At 39.9% G+C, this 23,191-nt stretch overlaps 1 protein-coding gene across 2 annotated transcripts in view; it reads right to left on the bottom strand.

Moving 5' to 3' along the window:
• The window catches only part of LOC122790808 (protein mono-ADP-ribosyltransferase PARP14-like), a 566,888-nt gene that overhangs the window by 390,753 nt on the left and 152,944 nt on the right, over window positions 1–23,191 (bottom strand). Inside the window, exon 4 of one of the 2 annotated variants that reach the window (XM_044058430.1) lies at window positions 7,205–8,595. The exons of the other annotated variant lie outside the window; for it this stretch is intronic. Within the exon in view, the coding sequence (XP_043914365.1) occupies window positions 7,205–8,595 (1,391 nt within the window). The remainder of the gene's footprint in view (window positions 1–7,204; window positions 8,596–23,191) is intronic. 2 annotated transcript variants of the gene reach the window in all.

The raw sequence follows: 23,191 nt of genomic DNA, 5'->3' as shown, positions 1-23,191 counted from the left end.
ATCAGCTCCGAACCCATCCAGCAAGAATGAAGGCGAGATTGACAACTTAACATACTACCTTTGGTATACAGTGACCCAGCAAGACCAATATAGAATTTGTATTCCACACCAAACTACTATGTGTAATTAAAGATGACCACCTGAAATTTGATCTCCACCTTCGGCAAGCCATAAAAAAAAGACACACCAAAAGCTAGGATGCCTCTGTAGAGTGAAACAGTGCCTTACTGCTAGATAAAACATGGCCACTTCTTTTCTACTCCCTACCCTATTATACGCCTTACATATCCTAACCAATCTCAACTCCTCTCTATCAGCAAAATTAGAATGATGCTACAGTAGGTAGCCAAATTTACAACCAACCAACAATACTGATTACATCACTGCCTCTCTAAAACAACTAAACTGGCCCAACTAAATAATTCTGTGTTGTACTCACAATTAATTACAACATTCAAACTACTGTATAGCCCTGAAAAATTCCCATCACTTCACGCCATAATTTAACCTTACACTACTAAGACATCTCTGTGATCCACTGAGAAATCATTACTCTCCACAACTACACCTAACAATGCAGGGTACTCTGTATTCACACTGCACTGCTGATAGCTGGAATTCTATCCCACTCCACTTAAGGACAGTCTGCAACCTGAAGGGCTTTAAATGCCAACTGAAGCAACACCTGATAGTTAAATGGCTCTGCACCTGCATTGTCCTCAGTTAAACTGGAATGTAGCTATATGAATTTGTGCCATAATACTCTGCTGTACAACACTTAATGTACCATCATCACAACTACAGCCTCCTCTATCATCTGATCACCTTTATCTTCCTTGCTCCTCCTCCCCTCCCCTCCTTCCTTCATTTGGGCTAGTCTAAATTTTTCTCTCAAAAAAAACTATTTGCTTACAATCCATGTAACTGTTATTTAATTGAAACTGTAAATTATGTAACTGAAGTAACAGATGACTACAAACTAGGAGCCATAGTCAAGCCCCCAAATGATGTGGACATCCTACAAAAGGGCCTCACTGAGACAGATACCTGGTGTCAGAGCCATGGCCTCAAACTCAATGCCAAAAAGTGCAGTGTGATCCCCTTTGGCAAAAACTCTGTACCCATGAACTACTACATAAGCAGCAATCTACTTAACACCGAATACATGATAAGAGACCTTGGGATCCAGGTGGACAGTAGTCTCTCCTCTGATAGTCACATCGCCACAATAGTCAGGAAGTCCTTCTACGTGGCACACCTCATCATAAAAGGGTTCTCATCCAGGAAAAAAGAGGTCATTGTTCCCCTCTACTCGTCACTCATTAGACCCATTATAGAGTACAATGCCCCTTTTGGAATGTTCCTCACAAGACATCTGCAGCAGCTGGAAAGGCCACAGAAGTACCTCACAAAGAGGATTACTGGCCTCAAACAAATGCCCTACACTGACCGCCTCAAAAAACTCCAGCTTTACTCTGTAGCATATCGCCTACTCCGAGGTGATCTCTGCCTAACATATAAAGCTATGTCAAACCCAGAGATGTTGGACATGCTACACCTAAAGAAATCCCAATCCCTCCGAGCTACACGCTCTACGGACCTAAACCTTGTCACCACAATAAACATGCTAGAGGGATAGATTCCTGTCCCAGAAACTTCCTATACTCTGGAACAAGCTACCCATCTATGTCAAGCAAAGTTCTTCATTAGCACTCTTCAAGAAAAATCTTGATGAGTGGATGGGAAATAGGAAATACACCCCGGGGATCACTTCTGTGTCTCTGCTGGACAGTGGCACAGGGAAATAACTTTCTTGGGTGGCATAAGCTATGGAACCTTGCTGGTTAGGCTTATGTAGGCGCTTGGGCCGATAGCCTAGTACCTACCTATGAACCTATGAACCTATGATGTCAAGGATGTCTGAATAATGGAACTGCTGCTCATAAATGAAACTGTCTGCAAATGATGAAACAATGCAAATTATATCCATGTTATCTGTATAATGGAGCTTTTCTTCCTGGGCCTCTGCTGAAAAAGGGCACTGCTCAGTAGGTCTATCCCAGCAAACAAATGCCAATAAATAAATAAATGTTCCTTTATATTCAGTTTTCAAGAAAAAAAAGTGGAACTTTGATGGCAATTTGCCATAAACTAAAGAAACAATGTTCAAACAGCTGAACAGCACATTGGGCTAAAACCACATTTTTCCAAATATTAATTAAAGGCAGCAGAAAAATTAATATAATGGAGTTTTAGTGCCTGCAGAGATGAATGACAGTACCATGTTTCCAGATAATGGCTGTGGGAATAGAGACATTGATATATGGAAATACGACTGAAATAGCCAAATGCAGTCAGGAACATACATTAAATTCCTTCCTTTGGAATTCTGTAAGAGCGAAGTTTCTTTGGTCGTTCATTAACTTCTCGTTCAAGCACACAACATTACTAAATTGGATAAGCAGAATGAAGTCTGCTGAATCTGACATCACTGCAAGGACAAGATGATGTCAAAATTTAGTGGAGCAGGAAGCGAGGGAAGCTCAAAAAAGGTATACTCATTTTATCTACAGGGCACTTTGTTGTTCCTAGTGACCATAACTAAAGAGAAATTAATTTCTATCTGAAGTTTAAACCATTTACTTGCTAGTGAATGCCTGGCCCATGTCCTGTTTGGATGAAAACTATTATTATTCTTTTGGAAAAACTTGGCTAGGCTTAGAAAGGCCCCCAGGTCATTATCCTAGTGACAGTCGAACAATCTTTCAATCTATAAATTTGTTTCATTATGGTATGGTGCATTGTGTGGCTATGTGCATGTTTTATGTCAGAGAAGTGTGTGTTTGCCATGTGCTGTGCTATATTTGTGTCATGGTGAGCTTGTTGTACTGGGTTAGAGTTGTGTGTCTTGGGCTAAAGTTATTTCATTTTTGTGTGTGCAACATATATAATGTACATGATTTATCTTAAGTACAAAGCCTGCTGTTAACAGTTCATTGCATTAAGTATAGATTTCTTTAGATAGTTCAGTCCGTTATTTCTGAATTCACTTCTTTATAGGTTGTGTCTTTTCTTGCTAGCTTATTAAGTTGTTTGATTATTATATCGTTTCATTATTTCTTTTGTTCTGCTGGATGCCTTTTATTGCAGGCCAAGTCTTTGTTTCTCTACTTTCTTCTGTTGCTATTCTTTCTTGTTCATTTTTTCAGACGGCTATGGTTCTTCTATGATCCACTTTTTGTTCCCCCTCTCCTAGTCCCACTTAGCGTTCTGTTTGCTCTCCCAGTTTCCATGCATGCAAAACTCTTGGGCATACAAATTACTCCTGCAAGGTCACAGCAATGTGACCACAGCAATCAGTGGTGTCCATTGTAACCCCAGCACTGGGTGGTCCCTCCCAGCTTCTTGGGATGTTGACTTTAGAGTGCTTATGAGTAATGCACAGTGGATAAGGGATCCCATTGGTAAACAAAACACAGCGCCAGTGCTCATCATGTATGTGGTGGCAAGTAAGCAGTCCCTAGCCCTATCACCCCTCTGAATATGCTGACATCATTTGTACAACTTGGCAGGCAGTACGTAGTGGCTTGACTATGTGCACATCTATATCCTCAGATCAGCCCACCTCCTAAACCTCTCATATGTTAAGTATGACTGTCTGTCTCATTATGAGTTCCTGACTCTGACAAAGATCAGTAAGATCTCTATTCAGCATGCTCCCTCCTCCAGGATAGACAGGCCCAGTATCCCTGCCTCTGTCATCAAGCTTCTGAGCCACTGACTAAACTCAGGTCACTTGGGCCATAGTCAGGACTTTATTCCTCTATGCCACTGGGGTGGTTACTTTTACTGATGAGGAGGATCCTGCCTTCTACAAGTTTGCTACTTATATGTACCAACTTCAGCATTGCTATACCTTGGAGTTCAGTGTATGCTCTTGAGATGTTACAGTCTTAGAATTAGTAATTATTTATGGATTTGCACTTTCAAGGCTGGCTTCTGAAATATTGATGTAGCGACAACAGACAGCCTCCATCATCCTGCTGCAACTATGTTGAACTGTGAAACCCATTCCAACAGCTCAAGATGACATCATCCCAGGGAATGTGGTTCACCCAGTTCAATACTACGCAATGCCAAGGTATGGAATAGAAGGGAGGCCCACTGTGTCCACATAAGGTAATGAGATTCTACAACAGTCTACAATATTGAACCTTATTACTTAGTCTGAGTGTTTCCCAGAACATGCCTAAGGACTCAGTGGGGCCTCTGAGTCTGCCCAAGTTGCCCAGCGCAACAGCTCCATCTATATGTGAGACATGGTATTGAAGGCAGAGAGCCTGTCTGCAATACAAAATCTAACGTACAGGTGGAGCTGCATAGCCAAGAGTTCTTCTAGTGCAACAGCCCCACTCGTAGGGCAGACTATTCACCCAATCCAAGAACACGGACAGGCATGTGGGAAATTTAATCTATGTTTAAACAAGAGTACCACAAGCTGTCCCCAAAGATTTCAAGGAATGGCTTGTACTACACACAACCGAACATGTACACAGTCCCAGGCTTCCACATCTCACAAAACCTTCAATACAGCTCCACCTGTATGTGGAATGATGTACTTGGCTTCCCACCAGGTACTGCCAGTAGTATCTAATCCCACATATAGGTGGAGTTTCCATCTCATCGAGAAGCCCATGCAGCTCACTGGACTTTGCAATGATTCAGCCTTGTACAATGGTAAACCTTGCCAATGTACAGTGCCAGATTATTTAAGTGAAGCAAGGCCATTTCCCCTTTCTGAATCTGGAGTAGGTCCCTGGCAGTTCTCATTACATATGCAAAGCCCTATCTTTTGAACTTGGACATGAAGTATCTGCCCAGCATAGCATGTTACTCCATGCTCATCCTCTTGGAATCTGATTGTCATGTTCAACACTTTGACGATGATGAATGTGGTTCCCTCAATTTAAACAGGAATCCCTTATTTTATTTCATTTCTTTTTTTATGAACGGATTTGTTTATCCTTTTTTTTTTTTTTACTCCGGTTTTTCTGCATTTTTTTTTAAATTATATATACATTTACTGTTTACTCTGCTCTTTGTTATGAAAATTTCTAATTGTCATATTTTGTCATGTAGAGATTTTTCATGCATTTGCATCTATCTCTATTTATTTTTGATAACCAGGTAATGGATTGATCCACAAGGACCCACTTCAGCCACGGTCTGGAGGAGATAATAATACAGAATAAAAGCAAACATGAGGTACACATAAAACAAACACCAGTTGTAAACAACATAATTAAAATACTGCACTGACATATATTAGTGGATAAAGCATAAGCAGTTCCTTGATAAGTTCATCTTTCTGTATATCTTAGTTCCTAGTTTAAGTCATAGCCATCTGTTAACAGACCGCAGTCTGCCAGCAGTTCCTAGTTTAAGTCATAGCCATCTGTTAACAGACTGCAGTCTGCCAGCAGTTCCTAGTTTAAGTCATAGCCATCTGTTAACAGACCACAGTCTGCCAGCAGTTCCTAGTTTAAGTCATAGCCATCTGTTAAGAGACCGCAGTCTGCCAGCAGTTCCTAGTTTAAGTCATAGACGTCTGTTAACAGACCGCAGTCTGCAGAAGTTCCTAGTTTAAGTCATAGACATCTGTTAACACACTGCAGTCTGCCGACAGTTCCTAGTTTAAGTCATAGCAACCGCAGTCTGCTGGCAGTTCCTAGTTTAAGTCATAGCGACCGCAGTCTGCCGGCAGTTCCTAGTTTAAGTCATAGCCATCTGTTAACAGACCTTAGTCTACCAGCACAACAATTACTATAAAGCCACAAGCATTATGACCTCAAGCAGGGAGACAGGAGCAAAGATAAGCCAATTTGTGAACAAAGACTTTGTTTTAAGGCAGATGCCCTCAGTAAAAAGGATGGGAAAGGGCAATGCAGTTGCTGACAAGAAACATAAGGCGAGCTGTGTGTTCTTTGACTATACTGTTAATGCTGTCCCAGAGGTGTTATCTGTTCTTTATACCTCAATAATTTTCTGTGAGAACAGCGTAATGTTGTGGTGTAACAAGTGTTTGGTGTGGAGGCTTAAAGCATTCAGTTACTTAGCAGTAAGTACTTTAATCTTGTGAGAAAAATTCAAATTAGGGTACTGCAGGTCTATATATGTAGAATATTTTTAGAGAACATTGGTCCAATCTTTGACCACAGCTGCTGGAAACAGCAAAGCAATGTAAATGGACTCGGTGATATAAAATCAACTGGGAATGGGAAAAGAGCAGTTTGTTTTTATGTACAATAACCTTTACTTAATAAGCCCTACCACCTATGTTTAAAACTCAAGACTCTCAATTTCTTCTCAAAACTACTTATGAATTTTTTTTCTGATTCAGATGGTGTCTCTCATTTTTAATATACTACAACAGTGAGAAACAGATTTTGTGATTAAAGCATACACTTACCTCTGTCTCAGTGGTGCCAGAGCAGTGTTAAACAGATTATGTGGTTAAAGCATATGCGTACCACTGTCTCAGTGATAGCAGAGCAGCAATAAACAGATTGTGTGGTTAAAGCATATGCTTACTGCTGTGTCAGTCATACCAAAGCAGCGATAAACAGATTGTGGCATTAACGCATATGCTTACATATGCTCAGAGGTATAAGTAGAACAACAACAGTGTTCCCTGGGTCTGGGAATTGTGGGAGTGAACATCTGACAATGTCACGTCAGAGGCAGGAAACCTAGGGTACTCCAGCTTTCTCCAAAACTGAAGGCCAGGAGGTGAGGCTAGCAGTTCAGGCAAGCAATAGCAAAGAGCAACAAGCCTGCAAAATCCACTGTAGGGTGTACATTGGAAGCAGATGCATGTCATATGACTTAAACAGTGCCCAAACCCACTAGAAGGGTTGTTAAGCATATAACAAGTGACTTTCCAGCCATATTGATTGCCATCTAGCATTTGTCTGTCACCTCCTGCTACATATATGTCAAGACAGGAGGAATCAGCGAGATAAATGGTTGTTAGGGTTGTTTGATGTTACACTAGCAAGGTCAAAAAAGATTACACTTATTTACTTTACTTTATAATAAAAGAATAACCTTCTTGTACCAGTGTTTTTAGCTCATTATGCATCATTAGTAATGAATTAATTTTTCCTTAAATACTTTATCTTTGTGCTGAACTGCTCTGACATACCTCTGGTATAGGTAACTGACAGACTTCGTCTCCATGTGCTTTACTGCCATCTGATGCAGTATGTCTATCATAATCCATACTAGAAGACTTCAGCTTAATCAGGCACTTTGTTCTCCTGCTAATGGCCACACAGTCCCCTTTTCCAGCTCCATGAAAGTACTTCCTTGCTCCTGGTTTCGATATTGACAGACTCTCGCACCTCAAGGAATCTAAAGCCTTACTTATCATACATTTTGCTTTTTCAACACTACATTTAATGCCAATAAGCATGACAGCTGCTGGTGGGGAATGTTTTATTGTCACCTGAACTGCAAATTTTTCAATGTTCAGCATAACTAAAATGTCAGTCATATACTTGGTAATGTTTGCATCCTTTATCTCAATACTGTCTTGAGTCATGGCATTTTCATTTAGATACTTTAATATTTTACATTCAACATTTTTCACTGCACTAAAAATGCCAGCAATTATGATTTCTGAGCAAGTGTTACTGTCTAGAGAACTGAAGATGTCCACTTGCTTAGTTGGATGATTGAAATTATTTTTTAAACGCATTGTGAACTGTGTCCATTCTTGTGTAGCTGTTGCTCCCCTGGCAGCCATTTTAACTTCGATTATAACTTCATGAATCGCTTGATCAAGTACTTTTTCTGCTGTGTTAAGAATTTCTAATGAGGCCCCGTACAGCATGACATTTTTATCCACCAAAAGAGTTACTGGGCTTTGGAAAGCAGAAAATACCATGTTATTTAACTCATCAGGATTGCATGATTTTAAGAACTTTATTTTATAGTGAGACAAGGTTAACATGTGTTCCTTCACACTTTCAAGAAGGTCTTCAAGCATACCTCTTGCTTTTTGCAAATACTGTGATGGTCCACATATCTTCACTACTGAGTGTTCCTTACTAAACGTGTAAAAAAGCTCTGGGAACTCTTGTTTCATTTGGCAATCAAAGTCTTCTCTCACGAACATAAACTTGGAAATACTTGGTAAACTAACTTCTTCGGACTTTTTCTCCTCTGTTTTACCTTGGAAAGTAAAAGGCCTACTTTCGTTCTCACTGGTGTTATCTGGAATGTTTGCTGATGGAGAGACATTGACATATTCCCTAGTGTGGCTAAATGAAACTGTTTTACCAAGAGCAGTTTGCTCTTCTTTTTTCATTTTTTGAGTCACAGAAGGCACCAAGAAACCAGTAAACTCTGACTGGAAAGCTTCATATTTTTCCCCCAGTTCTGTCTGCTTTGTTTTGTACAACGCTGATGACTCTGTTATGTTGGAAAAGTCTGCACATTCACTAGTCTCCGTCAACTCAGACTGTTCTGGGATTTTGACTTCTTTCTTTGTAACATTTTCAGCTGTTTGGTGATTACATACTTTGTTTTCCACTGGAAAGATAAAAAAATATTTTTTTGTTGGTACCTGGTTTCTTGTGTAACAGAAAAAGTGATGCATCTGTACACACTACAACATCAAAGTAATAACTGCAGTTGTACGAAATACAAACAACAACAGTGGTTAAACATTCAATAATATGGTCTGCATTAACAAAAAGTTTTTTTTTTATCTAAAGGAAAGTAAACATATAAACAAAACTAAATAAATAAAAACGTACTTGTTAAACTTCTCAAATGTATCACTGCAGTTCTAAGACAATACTATTTTCCTAAAAAGAGGACGTATGCAGTTGACCTCCCCCTCCACCACATCCTAAAATCTGTAACGCAGCCACACAGCCACATCATCATTTGATATTAGTGTTGAAACAATACTGCAATCAGTGTCCACATGTAATAGCATAACATTACAGCAAACATATCCACTGCATCATTTGATAAATAATTCAGGTTCAACTCCTGAGCCCCTGCTTGTAAATGGTTCATCTCCCAGGCTCATGCTTACACTTATCAAGGATCTAAACCTGTCAGAGATTTGAGATGCATGGCTAGGCTTAAAATGGCTCTTGTGGCCGTTAGCCTAATAAACACCTATGAACATATGACGAGAGAAAATAACCACATAATGTAAGGAGATTGCTTAACAAATTAAGAGAACCATAATCATTGTTCATTGATGACCTCACTAAAGTAGGTATGATTTAACCCATTCCCAATATGTCTAGAAAGAAAAATACACGCTTGAAATGCATTTATACCTACCCCTAGGAGAGTACAGCTTGCCTTGGTGAAGTTTTATAGTCTGACTTCACCCCTTGTGAGTTCTGGTGTTAGTGCCATCTCGAAGGTGACTGATTTGTGGTCAGATTTAACTAATGAGGGTCCAACAGTTGCGGCAATACATCTGTTTGACATGCTAGTGAGGACCAGATCTAGTTATGTTTGTGCCTGTTGTCAGGGTTTGACAAATTTGTTCCAGAGCATTTAATAGAGTAGGTTTCCCAGTTGATGGTGGGATAATTGAAATCTCCCATAACCAGAGGGTTTGTCAATACCTGGACTGACTCCAGTTTGGTGAAGTAAGCTTCATGTGCATCATGACCCATGGAGGGGGATCTATAACTGGCTATGACTTGAATGGGGCCTTACCCACAGTAACCTGAACTTGGAGTAATTCCATGGAGTTGTCTAGTCTAACTAGACTGGAGGTGACTTTATCTCTACTACAGTTGGAAACACCGCCTCCTTTGGTTCTCACATGTTCGTTTTGTGGGTCTGAGGGTGTGGAAGGTATTGTAGCCTTGCAAGGCCGGAGTACTCTCTGAGGCCTTGAACCAGGTTTCTGTGACTGCACAGACATCTACATCTTCTAGTATTAGAAGTGCTTCCAGGGAGTCCAGTTTTTGGTTTAAGCACCTAGCACTTAGCAGCATAATCCTTATTTAGTTATGGTTGGCAAATTTCACATCGGTAAGTTTGTTTTCGAGACCTTTACTAAAAAAGGGACTATGGAGGAGGCAAGAGCCTTTGCTAGCATCCAAAATCCTAGTGATGCCAGGTGCAAACTGTCACTTGCAAAGCATCGAGGTTCGTCGACCATGACCTCCCAGGCTGACAGAAACTGAATCCCCTTTGAATGACACCAAAAACAAAGCCAATTATTGAAATGAATCATTTTTTTTTTTGTTTATACTGTGGCATAATTCTAGGTGAGGGTAATATGCTGCTCAAGGCTAAGGGCATACCTGCCTGTGACACATACTCAGAAAGGTCAATCATGTACCTCTTCATACAGTCCAATGAGGTACGTCTCAGGTCGTTCACTCCAATGTAAACTATGATAGAGTCATAATGATACTTGTTGCTCAGACACCCAAGTACATGTATTATCTGACGAATCCTGGTGCCAGACAGACAGCTGACCATGACTTTCCCCTTGTCCAACCTGGTGAGTGGGACATCAGTGTGTCTCACTATGGAGTCTCCATTGACAAGAAAATTTGTTTTTTTGTGTGTTATGTCTTATGGGCTTGGTAGGTGAGACACTGGTGTTGCTATGTGTCACAGGTGATGTGGGAACTGTGTTAGTTGTAGCAGTCAGTCTTGTGTTTTGGAGGTCTCTGGTGTTTCTGTAAGTTTTTGAGAGAACCTCCGCACATGTTAATTTATGTGTTTGGTGCATACTATGTATAAGAGTAGTGGTACTATGCCCATGAGTAGTGGTGGGTGGGTTGGCAACCTCTTCAGTGTTACTGTTCCGAATGCGAGAGAGCAGGGATTCAAGATTTCTGGTGTAGATACATCTCTCGCACTCTGTACCAGAGTGAGTTATTAGTAGAAGGTTGTCAGTGTACATGAGGCAATTGCTACACTGCCTCAGGAAACCCATGTCAACAAACTTGGCAGGAGAAACAAGGGTAGTCCAACTGTCCATAATGCTAGGTTGAAGAAGTGTTATCACAAAGGGGGAACTTTTCAGGGCTGATCAAGGAGGTGCTCGGTGGATGCCTATTTCTGACGTTTTTTTTTTTTTTTTTTTTTTTTTTTTTGCTGGTGGTTTAATAGGTTACAGCTCACTAGTAATATTTCTTAGACTGGGAAAGCACTACGGATGAGGACTACACTAATCAGCTACTGCTGTATCCAAGGGAAAAATTGTCTGAGTTATCTGTCTGGCTATGGTGCACAATTGCACAGCAGTGTGCTGTACTGCACCATGTGCAAACAAGCAGAAACCCACTCAAACACGGAGCTTAAATAACAGAAGCTAAAAAACTTTAAGGTTCAGAAGGACAAATGAGGGTGCTTACTCCAAGTCCTAGACCAACCACGCTTTACCAGACAGGTTCCAATCAGCACACTTCTCTCACTAGATTGCAGAAGGGCCCTTTCCAATTAAAGATGGCCTAGAAAATGTGCTCAGAACAAACAACCTCTACAAACAGACCTGGATGTACCTGGCCTATACTACAGCTACTAGCTACACTAATGTAGGCGGGAAACACTAAAGAAATGTTTAACAAAGCAGAAAAATAGCAGTGAGACACTAAAAAAAAGTTTTAAAAGCAGAAAAACAGCAAGGAGACTCTAAAGAATGTTTTAAAGAGCAAACAAATCAGTTATTTAAACACTGCTTGGTGGGAAAACAGAGCAAGCAGAACAGATTGCTTTGAAAACAGTGAAAGGTACCAGCAATTACTTAACAAACAGTGAAAATAGCAAAAAGAGATCTGCAAACCGTGAAAACAGCAAGCAATAAAATAAGATTTAACAGTCACAGTAAAGCAGACAATTGCAGTACAACAGTGCAGTTTAGTACACAGTATATGAATACAGTATTAAAGTTGGTGGTAGACAATAGAAAGTGAAGTAAATAGTATATTCAAGGAAAAAAAACAGGCAACGTATGGTTTTTGGGAAGCTCCGAAGCCTCTATTTGTCTGATATCTCAGCTCAGAGTTGTGGCTGGTAGCCCACCTCAGTTCAGCTCAGTACAAACAGTTTCCTCTAATTTTTTTTCCATACTGTTTCCACAGTATCATACTTTCTGAACCATATTCCAAGAATTTTTATTTTAGTCATATTAAATTTAATACCTCCAATCAGCTTCTCAGACCCAAATCCTTGACTTTTTTCTTTCTTTATCTAAAATCCTATTAGTGGAATAGTTTCCTGTAAATATTTTATCCTGTTACTCATACTTGTTTCATTTTTTGCAATAATAATGTCAGCATATGATAGTAGAATCATACGTTCATAGGTGTGTACTAGGCTAATGACCCTGGGGCCTTTACAAGCCTAGCCCGTAGGATTACCCTGGCATCGTGCCACTCAAACTTATTTCCCAGTGCCTCTGTCGAGTACAGCCACTGGACGATCCCCGGGGTGAATTTTCTATTTCCCATCCACTCATCAACATTTCTCTTGAAGGGTGCCAGTGAGGTGCTCAGACAGACATGTATGGGAAGTCTGTTCCATAGCATGGGCAGTCTCTGGGTTATGAACCTGTCCCTCCAGCATGTTCTGTTGATTGTGGTAATGAGCTTGAGGTCTCTGGAATGTGTGGTGTGGTGGGATTGGGATTTCTTTAGATGTAGAATTTCTAAAAGAGCTGGGTCAGACATGGCTTTATAAGTCAAGCAGATATTGCCTCTAAGTAAGTGATATGAGACAGAGAATAGTTGGAGTTTTTTGAATCTGTCACTATAAGACAAGTGTTTAAGGCCTAGGATCCTCTTTGAGAGGTACTTTTGCGGCCTCTCCAGTTGTTGCAGGTGTCTAGTGAAGTACATGCCAAATAGGGCATTGTACTCGATGACTGGCCTAATGAGGGAAGAGTAGATGGAGACAATGATCTCTTTCTTCCTGGATGCAAAACCCTTAGTAGTGAGATGTGCCACACAGAAGGACTTTCTGACCATAGTGGTAATGTGGTGGTCACAAGAGTGGTTGCTGTCAACCTGTGTTCCCAGATCTCTTATAACGCCTTCTGTGTTCAGTGGACTACCATCAATGTGGTAATTCATGGGAACCAGGTTTTTCCCAAAGGGGATGACGACACATTTTTTGGCATTGAGCTTAAGGCCATGGTTCTGACACCAGTCGGTCTCAGTGAGGCCTCTCTATAGGATGTCAACACCACTTGGGGAGTTAATAATAGCTCCCAACTTGCAATCGTCTGTGAACATTGTCAGCCAGAGTCCCTTCGTGTTGGCCTGGACTTCAGAGAAGTAGATACCAAACAGGACAGGACCCAGGACCGAACCCTGTGGGACTCCACTCATGACTGGTCAGCAGTCTGACTTGGAGTCAGCTACTTTCACACTGTGGGTTCTGTAAGCCAGTTTGCAACCCACCAAGTGATGTATGGGTTGATGCCTAGCTTAGCGAGTTTTTCTATGATTCCTGAGTGGGGAATGGGCCTTGGCCAGATCAAGGTAGGCTGCATGAACCACCATGTCTTCATCCACAGCTCTGGTGACTGACTCAAAGAAGTCAACCAGGTTGAACAGACAAGATCTACCCTTCACAAAACCAAACTGTGTGGGATTCAGAGTTTGGAGATTCCCTATATCCTTGTTTATTTGGTCCATGATGATGCGTTCCATAGCTATGCATATCAGACTCGTCAGGCTAATTGGGTGATAGTTCCCAGGGTCTGTAGTCGCTCCTCCTTTGTGGAGAGGGATGACTGTAGCAATGCTCCATTCAGTAGGGACAAAGCCTGAGTTGAGGCTGTGATTGAACAGGGCACACAGGTGACAGGGCACACCGGTGAGGTGCAGTTCACTCTGTAGTTCATGTAGAACACAGCTAGGTATATTGTCAGGTCCCACAGAAGCTGTATTATTGGCCTTGGACAGTGCTGTTTTAACCTGTGCAGTACTAATAGTGGGTGCCTGGCAATCTACTGGTATTGTGATTGGTCCTTTGGGAGGGTAAAGTTGGCACTGAATCTGTCGGCCAGTATACTGGCAATATCTGTTGGCTCGGTATAGGAGGTACCATTGTGCAGTAGCTCACAGCAAATCTGGGTATTACCGTGGAGATTCTTTACATAACTATAGAAGGCCTTGTGGTTGTCTTTACTATCTGCTGCAATTCTGTTTTCATAGCTAGCTTTAGAGGATTTGATGAGGGATCTCATCTTTTTGTTGAGGCTGATAAGGGAGTTTTTCCAGTCTTGGGACTTCACCTTATCCTGCATCAGTTTTCTCCTCCTGTTGTAGAGTTTGTTTATGGCAGGGGACCAGCAGATTAGCTTCCCTTTTTTGGAGGACAGCATCATGGTTCCATTGGGTATGGTGAGATCCATGCATTTGTGTATGTGTTCATACAGTGCATTGGTATATGATTTGGTGGTCATGCAAATATTCTCCATTTGTGTGGGTGCCGTGAAGTTAGCCACCTCTATTTTTAGGAGCCCAGAGTTAGCTTTGGAGAAGTTTTTCATGGTGGTTACCTTTGGGGGGGGGGGGTTGTGGATTTCCAAGGTGATTAGTTTGTGGCCGGACCTAACCAGGGAGGAGTTGACTATTGGTGTAGAGCAATGTTCGCCCATGTTAGTAATGACCAGGTCAAGGATGTTGCTACCTCTAGTGGGGGTAAGAACGAGCTGGTCCTAGAATTAATGAATCCCAGGAAACATTGGGCAAGTGTATTGGTACATGAGTAGTTTTCCCAGTTAAATGAGGGGTAGTTGAAGTTACCCAGTATGAGAGCATTAGTCTGGGCCCTAATATTCTCCAGGGTGCTTAGGAATGTGGAGTGTGAGTCTTGGGACATGGTTGGGGACTTACAGCAGGCTACGACCTAAATTGCTGTCTTACCCAATGTTAGCTACACCTGAAGTATCTCTGATGCTTTATGTTGGGCTACCAGTCTGGAGGTGTGCGCACATCCTTTATGAATATAGAAACACCACCGCCTTTAGAGCTTCGGTCCAAGTTCTGGGGCTGAAAGGTGTGGAATGAGTTATAGCCTGGTAGTGCAGGGGTGCTTTCTACTGCTTTCAACCAGGTCTCAGTTACAGCACAAATGTCAATGTTCTCCATTTTAAGGAGTGCTTCAAGCGAGTGCATTTTGAGATTTAAACTTCTAGGTTTGAGCAGCATGACTCTCAGACTACATTTGTTTGTAGCTGTTATGGTGGTAATCTGGTCTTTGGAACACCACCTAAAAAAGGCAGTATAGAGGTGGCAAGAGCCTTGGCCAGTATCCAGAAGCCTAGGGGTGACGCATGCAGTCCATCTCTGGGAAAGCATCGAGGTCTGTCAGTCATGTCATCCCAGGCAGACAGATATTGGATCCCCTTAGAATAACACCAGAAACTTAGCCAATTGTTGAAATCAGCATCTTTATCCCTTCATTCAATATACACCTCATCATTTCCATACTTCTATTCATATGTACAGATATCATGTTCATCACTAATACAAATAATATACTACTCAAGGGATGACCTTATCTAATGCCCTTCTCAAGCTGTACATCTTCACTAAGCCACACAATTACTAATGCTTTGACTACATTGTACCTATAAGCTGTAATGCAAATATTTTTTTTAACTTCTCACTGATATTAGAAACTTGAAATATATCCCATAACACAGAATAATTAACTGAATCAAAAGCTTTACTTAAATCCCTTACCATTACTTTTACATTCACATTTTTATACATCATATCATCCACTACTTCTGTGATTATCAGTAAGTCCTGTACTTTTTTCCTTTTATACCACGTACCTGCCCCTCTACAACGGTACCTATTTTATCCTCCATTCTTATTTGCAGAATTTTCATAAAGATTTTGTAATCTGTATTATATAATACTATGGATCTCCAATTCTTTAGCTCTCGTTTATCACATTTGTTTCCTTATAAATCTAACCAGACTTCTACATAATTATTTATTCATAAATCCTTTATTCAACCATTCATTTAAAACACTTATGAACCATTTCTTTTGTTCCAGTGTCATGTCTTTATACTTTGTATACTCTATTCCATCAGGTCCTGCCGCAAAATCTCAGTTCACTACTTTCAAAACCTGTTCTAGTTCTATCATGATTTTTTTTCCAAATCTTTATCTCTCTCAGATAATGAATATACTTCCCATTCCTTACTAACTGTAAACATGTCCGTCAAATAATGTTTTCATATAATATTTTACTTTTAGTTCTCTCTAACACTGTTACTGTCTCTAATTATCTTACTTAAATATGGCGCAATTTCTTCTTTTTTACCTCACAAAAATATCTTTGCTTATCAATAAATATACTGTTTTTTTTATTTAATTCATATATCTCCTGTTCTTTTTTAAGAACATTTTCATTGCTCCTATCTAAACAGTCAGTGGCATCATTATTTACTTTCTTATATTTTATCTTATCCATATTTATTTTTTCTTTGTCCCCTATCATCTAACATTTTTTATACTACCATACTATCAAACTTAACCACCATTCGGACCAATCTTTATAAAATTCTCTCATTCCCATATGATCTTGCCACAATTTCATCTTCTCCCTTTTTCCTATATCTTCCCATTTTACCTCATTTATTCTTTTTACACCCTTCCCTATTTTTATATACTCAGAATTTCCATTTATTTCAATCCAAATTGCTCTATGATCTGACAAATCTGTTATTACTGCACATTCCATTATTAGTATGCTTTCTGCAACCAGAAAATAGTCTACTTCAGTTCTTTTTTCCCCGTTTTACATGTCCATGTCTTTTGATTCCAAATTCTTGATTTCTCATATTTTATAATGTCCCATGCTACCTTAACATCCTATGCTTTTTTCTGCATTTTCAAATTACAATTAAAGCCTCCTGCTACAATGATCTTCATATGAATTGTTACATATTGAATTATATTTCTAAACATATCTTCTCTTTCTTTTTTGTTACATATGCATGAATGGCAATAATTCTAATAATTTGATCCCTCTATCTTATATTAACAAATATAGTTTTACCTGTAACAAAAAATGTAATATCTAACACTTTTATAGTGTCTTTATATAAAATAAGAATTCCTGAACAAATCTCTGTACCAAAATTCCATATATAACACTTTCCCCACCATATTTCTGTTTATCTTTCATCTTGTGATAAAAATCTGATATCTTGTAAAGTAATAGCACTTTCTTGCCTTTTACACCACTCCACAATTCCTATTCTTCTTTCCAACTTTTTAAAACTATCAACATTAATGACTAAGACTTTACAGTAATACAACATATATTCATTCTTTCCCCTTCTTTTTTCTTTTTTTTTGAATCCTTATATCATCTTCCTACCTCTTTTCCCAATATAATTTATTTTTTAACTAAATTCCATTTTTCATCATTACTATTAATTAATCCTGACTCTTGCACCATAATCAAATCACCCTTTAAATTAACTTTTTGTATCACGTATTCTTTGTCCACTATATCTGTTAGTTCTTTTTGCACTTTCACCGTTAAATTCTTTTCCCATGTTACCTTTTTTCCTAGTCTGTTATCTTTATGCCCTTTCAGATTCTACCTCATTTCCTTTTAACTTCACACTCTCACCCCAAATGTCTCATTTTACTACACTTGTAATATTTTAATTCACAATTCCTTGAGTCATGTCCTATTTTTCCACATGTAAAACATTTTCTTTTAACACAATTATTAATTAAGTGACCAGTTTTTTCCACACAAAAACACATTTTTGGCGGTCTCCAATATTTTAGCATTCCTTTGTCACCCTCAACGTTAATAATATTTGGAATATGCACAATATTTTCATTTTTGAGTTTCAAAATGACATTGCAATCCCACACCCTGGTCCATAAACCTCTACTGTCATATGTTTTTGATAAACTCAGTACATCTTTATATAACTTTAACAGATGTCCTTTTAAAGTCTCTTTTTCCACTTCAGTCCTGAATTGTATATTAATTATTTCTTAGTTTCTCTATGAAAAGGTTTACATATATACAAGTTCCATGGTGAACAGTTTTTCTTCTTATATTCCTCTACAAATTTTTCAATATCTGACCAATCTCAAAACTAATGCTACAAATGTCTCTTTTTAATATGTATAAAGGCTCTTACCTCCTTTGGTTTGATTGCCATAATTACTTCATGCCATGCCTTAGATCTGTCCAGTTCAACATCCTTCTTATTCTTGACCCATTCCTTGGACAGCTTCTTTTTCCCCCTCCTTGCTTTCCTGTCCTTCTTTCACCATTGCCACAGAAGATGTTCTCTCAACCTGTACTCCTTCAGTTGGCTGCACTTCATCATTCTGGATACTTTCCATTAGATTTCCACATGACACGTCTTTACCATTTTCAAGTTAGCTCTTATTGACCATGTCCATCAACAATTCATCCTGCAAATCGCCCGACTAGAGGGTTGTAACAACACATTCTTGTGCTGTAACCTCTTCTTCAAAGAGGTTTCATTGGCACAATTCTTCAGAATCCAATAGCTTTGATTCCTCCTGCTTTTCAATCTCTTTCAACTGCCCTTGAAAAGGCTCAACTGCCTTTTCAATCGTCTTTACCACTCCATCGTTTTCCAATAACTTTTACCCAACTTCTGATACCTTAACTGTTACATTAGGTACCTCTGCTGTTTGAATAACAGCACTGAAATCATCAAGTTCATTCACTGTATTCTCCCCATCTTCCATATTTGTTCAACTACCTTCCTGCTTCTCTGAGCAGCCTTTGCACTCAGACCAAAAGCCAGAAGTCTCACACCAAAAAGCATTCTGATATACAAAGAAAAGGGGAAGTTCCTCAATGCCCTGGCCAAATTTCCATGGAGGCCGTGGTGGTACAGCGGTTAGCATTGTCACCTCACAGCAAGAGGTTCTCCGGTTTGATTCTCGGCTGGAGCGCCTTCTGTGTGGAGTCTGCATGTCCTCCCCATGGTCAAGTGAAGCTTAAAGACATGCAGGTAGGTGCGTGTGTGAATGAGTGAGCCTTCTTTGAAGGTTGGGTGTTGGGCTGGCACCTCAGCACCGCAAAAATCCACTGCCAATCGTTAGCGGACTGGAGTTCCGCTGTGGCGACCCCTAACCAGGAAAAGCCAAAAGACATTAGTTTTAGTATAAATACCACCTCGGGTCTCCCCTGAAAAGAGGCTACAAGCCTAGTGGGACTAACCCAGTCAAAAAAGGATGACTAAATAAATAAAAATACAAATTTGAATGGTTTCTAATTGTTTAGGTATGTAGGTAATTATGAAGTCAAGTAATGTGGTTTTACTACTTGAAGGGCTTAGTCTTTTGCCTTGTGAGACAATTTGGGTAAGACTGCTAACAGTGAGATATCTTACTAATTGTTCTTTATGCGGAACTTTCCAATTTATGTTTAGATCACAAAACAGAATAAGCTTGCAAACTTTGGCCACATCAAGTGGTCTATCAATAATATCTTGTACCAGCTATATAGTTGAAGGGAGTAAAATATGTATGCCATCAATTAGGATTTTTGTATAGCTACCTGATGTGATTTATTATGGCAAGCTACTAGGGGCACTACATGTGTACTGTTGTTTCTAGCAATAAAAGTAGGGAGTGAGGTATGCTGTTTTCTTAATAAGGATTAGAATTCCACAACACGTTCTCTGATCTGATCAGTTATCATAAAAAGTGATAGTGTTGAGAAATGTATGGTAAAATCCAAGAAGACTCTTCTAGCCATGATTTGGTAAAAGTAACAATTTTAGGGTTATATTGGTACAGCCAGATTCAATTAGATGACAGATGCGATTATTATTTCATGTACTGTCTGATGGAAAGTTCTTTGGAGAATATGCTGCTATTTGTAAGGGCATAAGATGGTCCAGGATTTAGACTGATATCACCAAACAGAATAGTTTTTATTTATTTATTTAACATTTGTTTACTGTGAAACTCTGACTGGGACAAAGCCCATTTTTCAGTGAAGGCCTGGGGAGAAATGCACCAGATGCATGTCTCTGGAATGTGGGAGGAAACTGGAGCAGATGGAGGAAACCCACGTGAACACAGGGAGGATGTGCAGACTCTGCAAAGAAGGCACCCCAGCCGAGAATCGAACTGGAGAACCTCTTGTTGTGAGGCGATAATGCTAACCACTGCACCAAATAAGAACAGTATCGGTAAGGCAAAAACCTCTATATGTGGAGGACAATGGGAATATTTTACTAAATAATTAATAAGTTATATGAGATATCCACCAAGATTGATTATTACATTGAATGTAAAGTACAGAGAAGCCCTTTACAGCTGATCTAAAAGGTAGATTGAATTATGCTTTGCAAAAGATAAAGTTAATGACTGTAGACATTTTAGTAATAACACCATGCTTAAAATATTAGATGCTGTTGGTTTTATGTTGTACAAGGCTTAATATAATGCTAATATGAAAAATATGTAGATTAAATTTAAGGTTGATTTTAATGAGGGTAATTGGGGATATGCATAAAAACGATTATGTACTTTCCAAGGGCGGCATTTTTGGCTTGTTGCATTTACTGTGTCTGACAGAGTAATCTTCTTCAAGATCAGTGTGGATACTTTGGTGGTGAGTGCATAACCACTTAGGGGGTTTACCCATGGAGGCAATGAACATATTTTTTTTGTTTTATTTGAAATTCTGACTACTGATAAGGAGCACTTACTTATATATTGGTAAACCAGGTAGATGCTCTGGTCCAATGGCACTTTTCAGACTCCACCTAGGCAGCTAGTCAGTGAACTGTAAGTTCCAATAGTAGATATGTGACAAATGTCATTCTAAGAGGAGTTTACAATGACTAAATGACTATATGCTTCAAGATTTTGCTTTGGCCATTTTTCTTTATCTCTGCAGCTAACCATCAACTTCTACCTTTGCACCAAGTCTGCCAGACCATCCTCAGCCTTCCCTGGGCTCTATCTGACCCAGGCCTGAGGTCATTGAGGAACTCAAGGATGCTGGTGCAACATCATATTGCTGACGGGGAGTATGCCCTCTCTCTCACCCCCTCACAGCAGCCTTGTGAGCTCTGCGAATGCTGCCTTTGGAAGATGTGTAAGCATTTTTATGCATCTCCAACCTCCAGACTAATCAATTCACCACTTATGCAGCCCAGAACTTGCCAGGCTAGTATGCTGCTTATTACAATGAGCCTAAGCTGCCACACCCCTGCCCCATGAGTGAGCCAACACTGACCGTTCATTCACATCATTCCCCTGTGGCCCCACCACTGTCCATGCCACTAATTGATTGCTTTAGCCATATGTTGATTTTTCTACAGAGCACACTGTTTTTTTGCTTCTTTTATTGGAAATAGATATTAGTAAACACATGCATTAGTGTCTCAAAACAGGCTAAACACACAGGCTTCAAACCACTTAAAGCTTTATTGTAAAAAACAAAAAGAGTTAAGCTCTTTCATCCATAAAAGTGGACTTTTTCAGAACTAACAAATAACAATACATGATTTAAATGAAAACAGACAACCAATCAAATCAAACCTGAAAGGATTACATAATTAAATAATTAAAACACATAAGCTCTAAAATTAAAAAAAAAAAAATCTTTATGTTATTAAAAAAACTCATAAAAGTTTTGCAGTCCTATTTTTTTAATAATGGAGCAATGGAAACACCTCCGTTAATACCACAACAGTTGTATGCATTTAAACGGAGTTGCCAAAGCAACTCCTTATATTCTAAAGAGTTCTCCTAAGCGCCACCTCTAGGATCACAGACTACAATTTCTAATATACCAAACAAAAATTTATTAAAGTTATGACAAACTAAAGAGTGTTGGTATACAGCATTGTTATCATTAGCCTTCTTGATATCACACAAATGCTTATATATTCATTTTTTAAGGAGATGCTCAGTTTTTCCCACATAAAAGGCAGAAAGTACACTTGTGTACACTTACCATAAATGTAGATGTTTAAGTGTATTCACTGTTGCAGTCATCACCTGTGGGTTATCCCTGCTGTGGTAGCCCTCGGCCGGCCCGAATACAGAGTCAATGTTTTTTTTTGTGTCGGCTGCTCTTGCTTGCTGCCTGACGTCAGGTCGTCAGTGCTATAAAGGAAGCCGACACCTTTACATCAGTTTTTCTTGTCTTAACCAGTCATAGGCCCAAGTAAATATGGTAAAGTGGTCCTGGTGGCTAAAAGCCACCGTTAGAAACTTTTGTCTCCCTAAAGAAAGAATATATAAGGGGGAAGGAGGGTGGGAAACCAGGACTGCAACAGTGAATACACTTGAAAATCTACATTTATAGTAAGTGTACACAACTGTACTATGTTCTTCGTGTTTCACTCTTGCAGTCATCACCTGTGGGAGGATTCCCAAAGCTGAGGAGAGGGGTGGTAGGATTAGTAAGAGACCAAGGAATGGGTCAACATGCCCTGCAGAACTGCAGAGGCAAACCCTGCCCTAGCCTTAGAAAATAGAGGTAGGTGGCAATGCTTGGTAAAGGTACGGACAGACATCCAGGTGGCAGCTTCCAGGATGTCCCTGGTGGGAACTCCTCTGAGGAATGCTGTGGAAGTGGAGGCTGCACTAGTGGAATGGCTTAGAATAGACTGGGGGGGGGGTTCCCATGCAATCTGTAGCAGAAATGGATACAGTGTGATATTCATTTGGAAATGGTTTGTTTGGAAATGGGCTTCTCCTCTGCCCCTGGGGCAAAGCTGACAAGTAGTTGGTCTGTTTTCCTGAAGGGTTTAGTATGGTCCAGATAGTATCTGAGCTGTCTGTGCACATCTAGTGAGTGCAGAATTCGTTCCCCCTTGTTTTGAGGGTTAGGAAAGAAGGTGGGTAAATGTATGGCCTGGTTGAGAGTTACATTAGATACCACCTTGGGCATAAAGGAGGGATAAAGTCCTCAGGGAGACCCTGTCTGCACGGAAGACAATGAAGGGCTCAATGGCCATCAGTGCCTGAAGTTCTAAAACCCTTCTGGCTGAGGTGATAGCTAGGAGAAAAGCAGTCTTCCAGGAGAGGTATCTTAGTTCTGCTGAAGCAGCAAGTTCGAAGGGTGGCAAAGTTAGTGTTTCCAAGACATAATTCAGGTCCCAGGCTGGAGTGGGAAGCCTTCT

This window comes from Protopterus annectens, chromosome 16.part0 (assembly GCF_019279795.1).
Source record: "Protopterus annectens isolate FY-2018-M chromosome 16.part0, PAN1.0, whole genome shotgun sequence".
In the NCBI taxonomy this organism is placed as follows: domain Eukaryota; kingdom Metazoa; phylum Chordata; order Ceratodontiformes; family Protopteridae; genus Protopterus; species Protopterus annectens.
The sequence above is the reverse complement of the archived record's forward strand: the minus strand, read 5'-3'. Positions and strand labels throughout refer to the sequence as shown.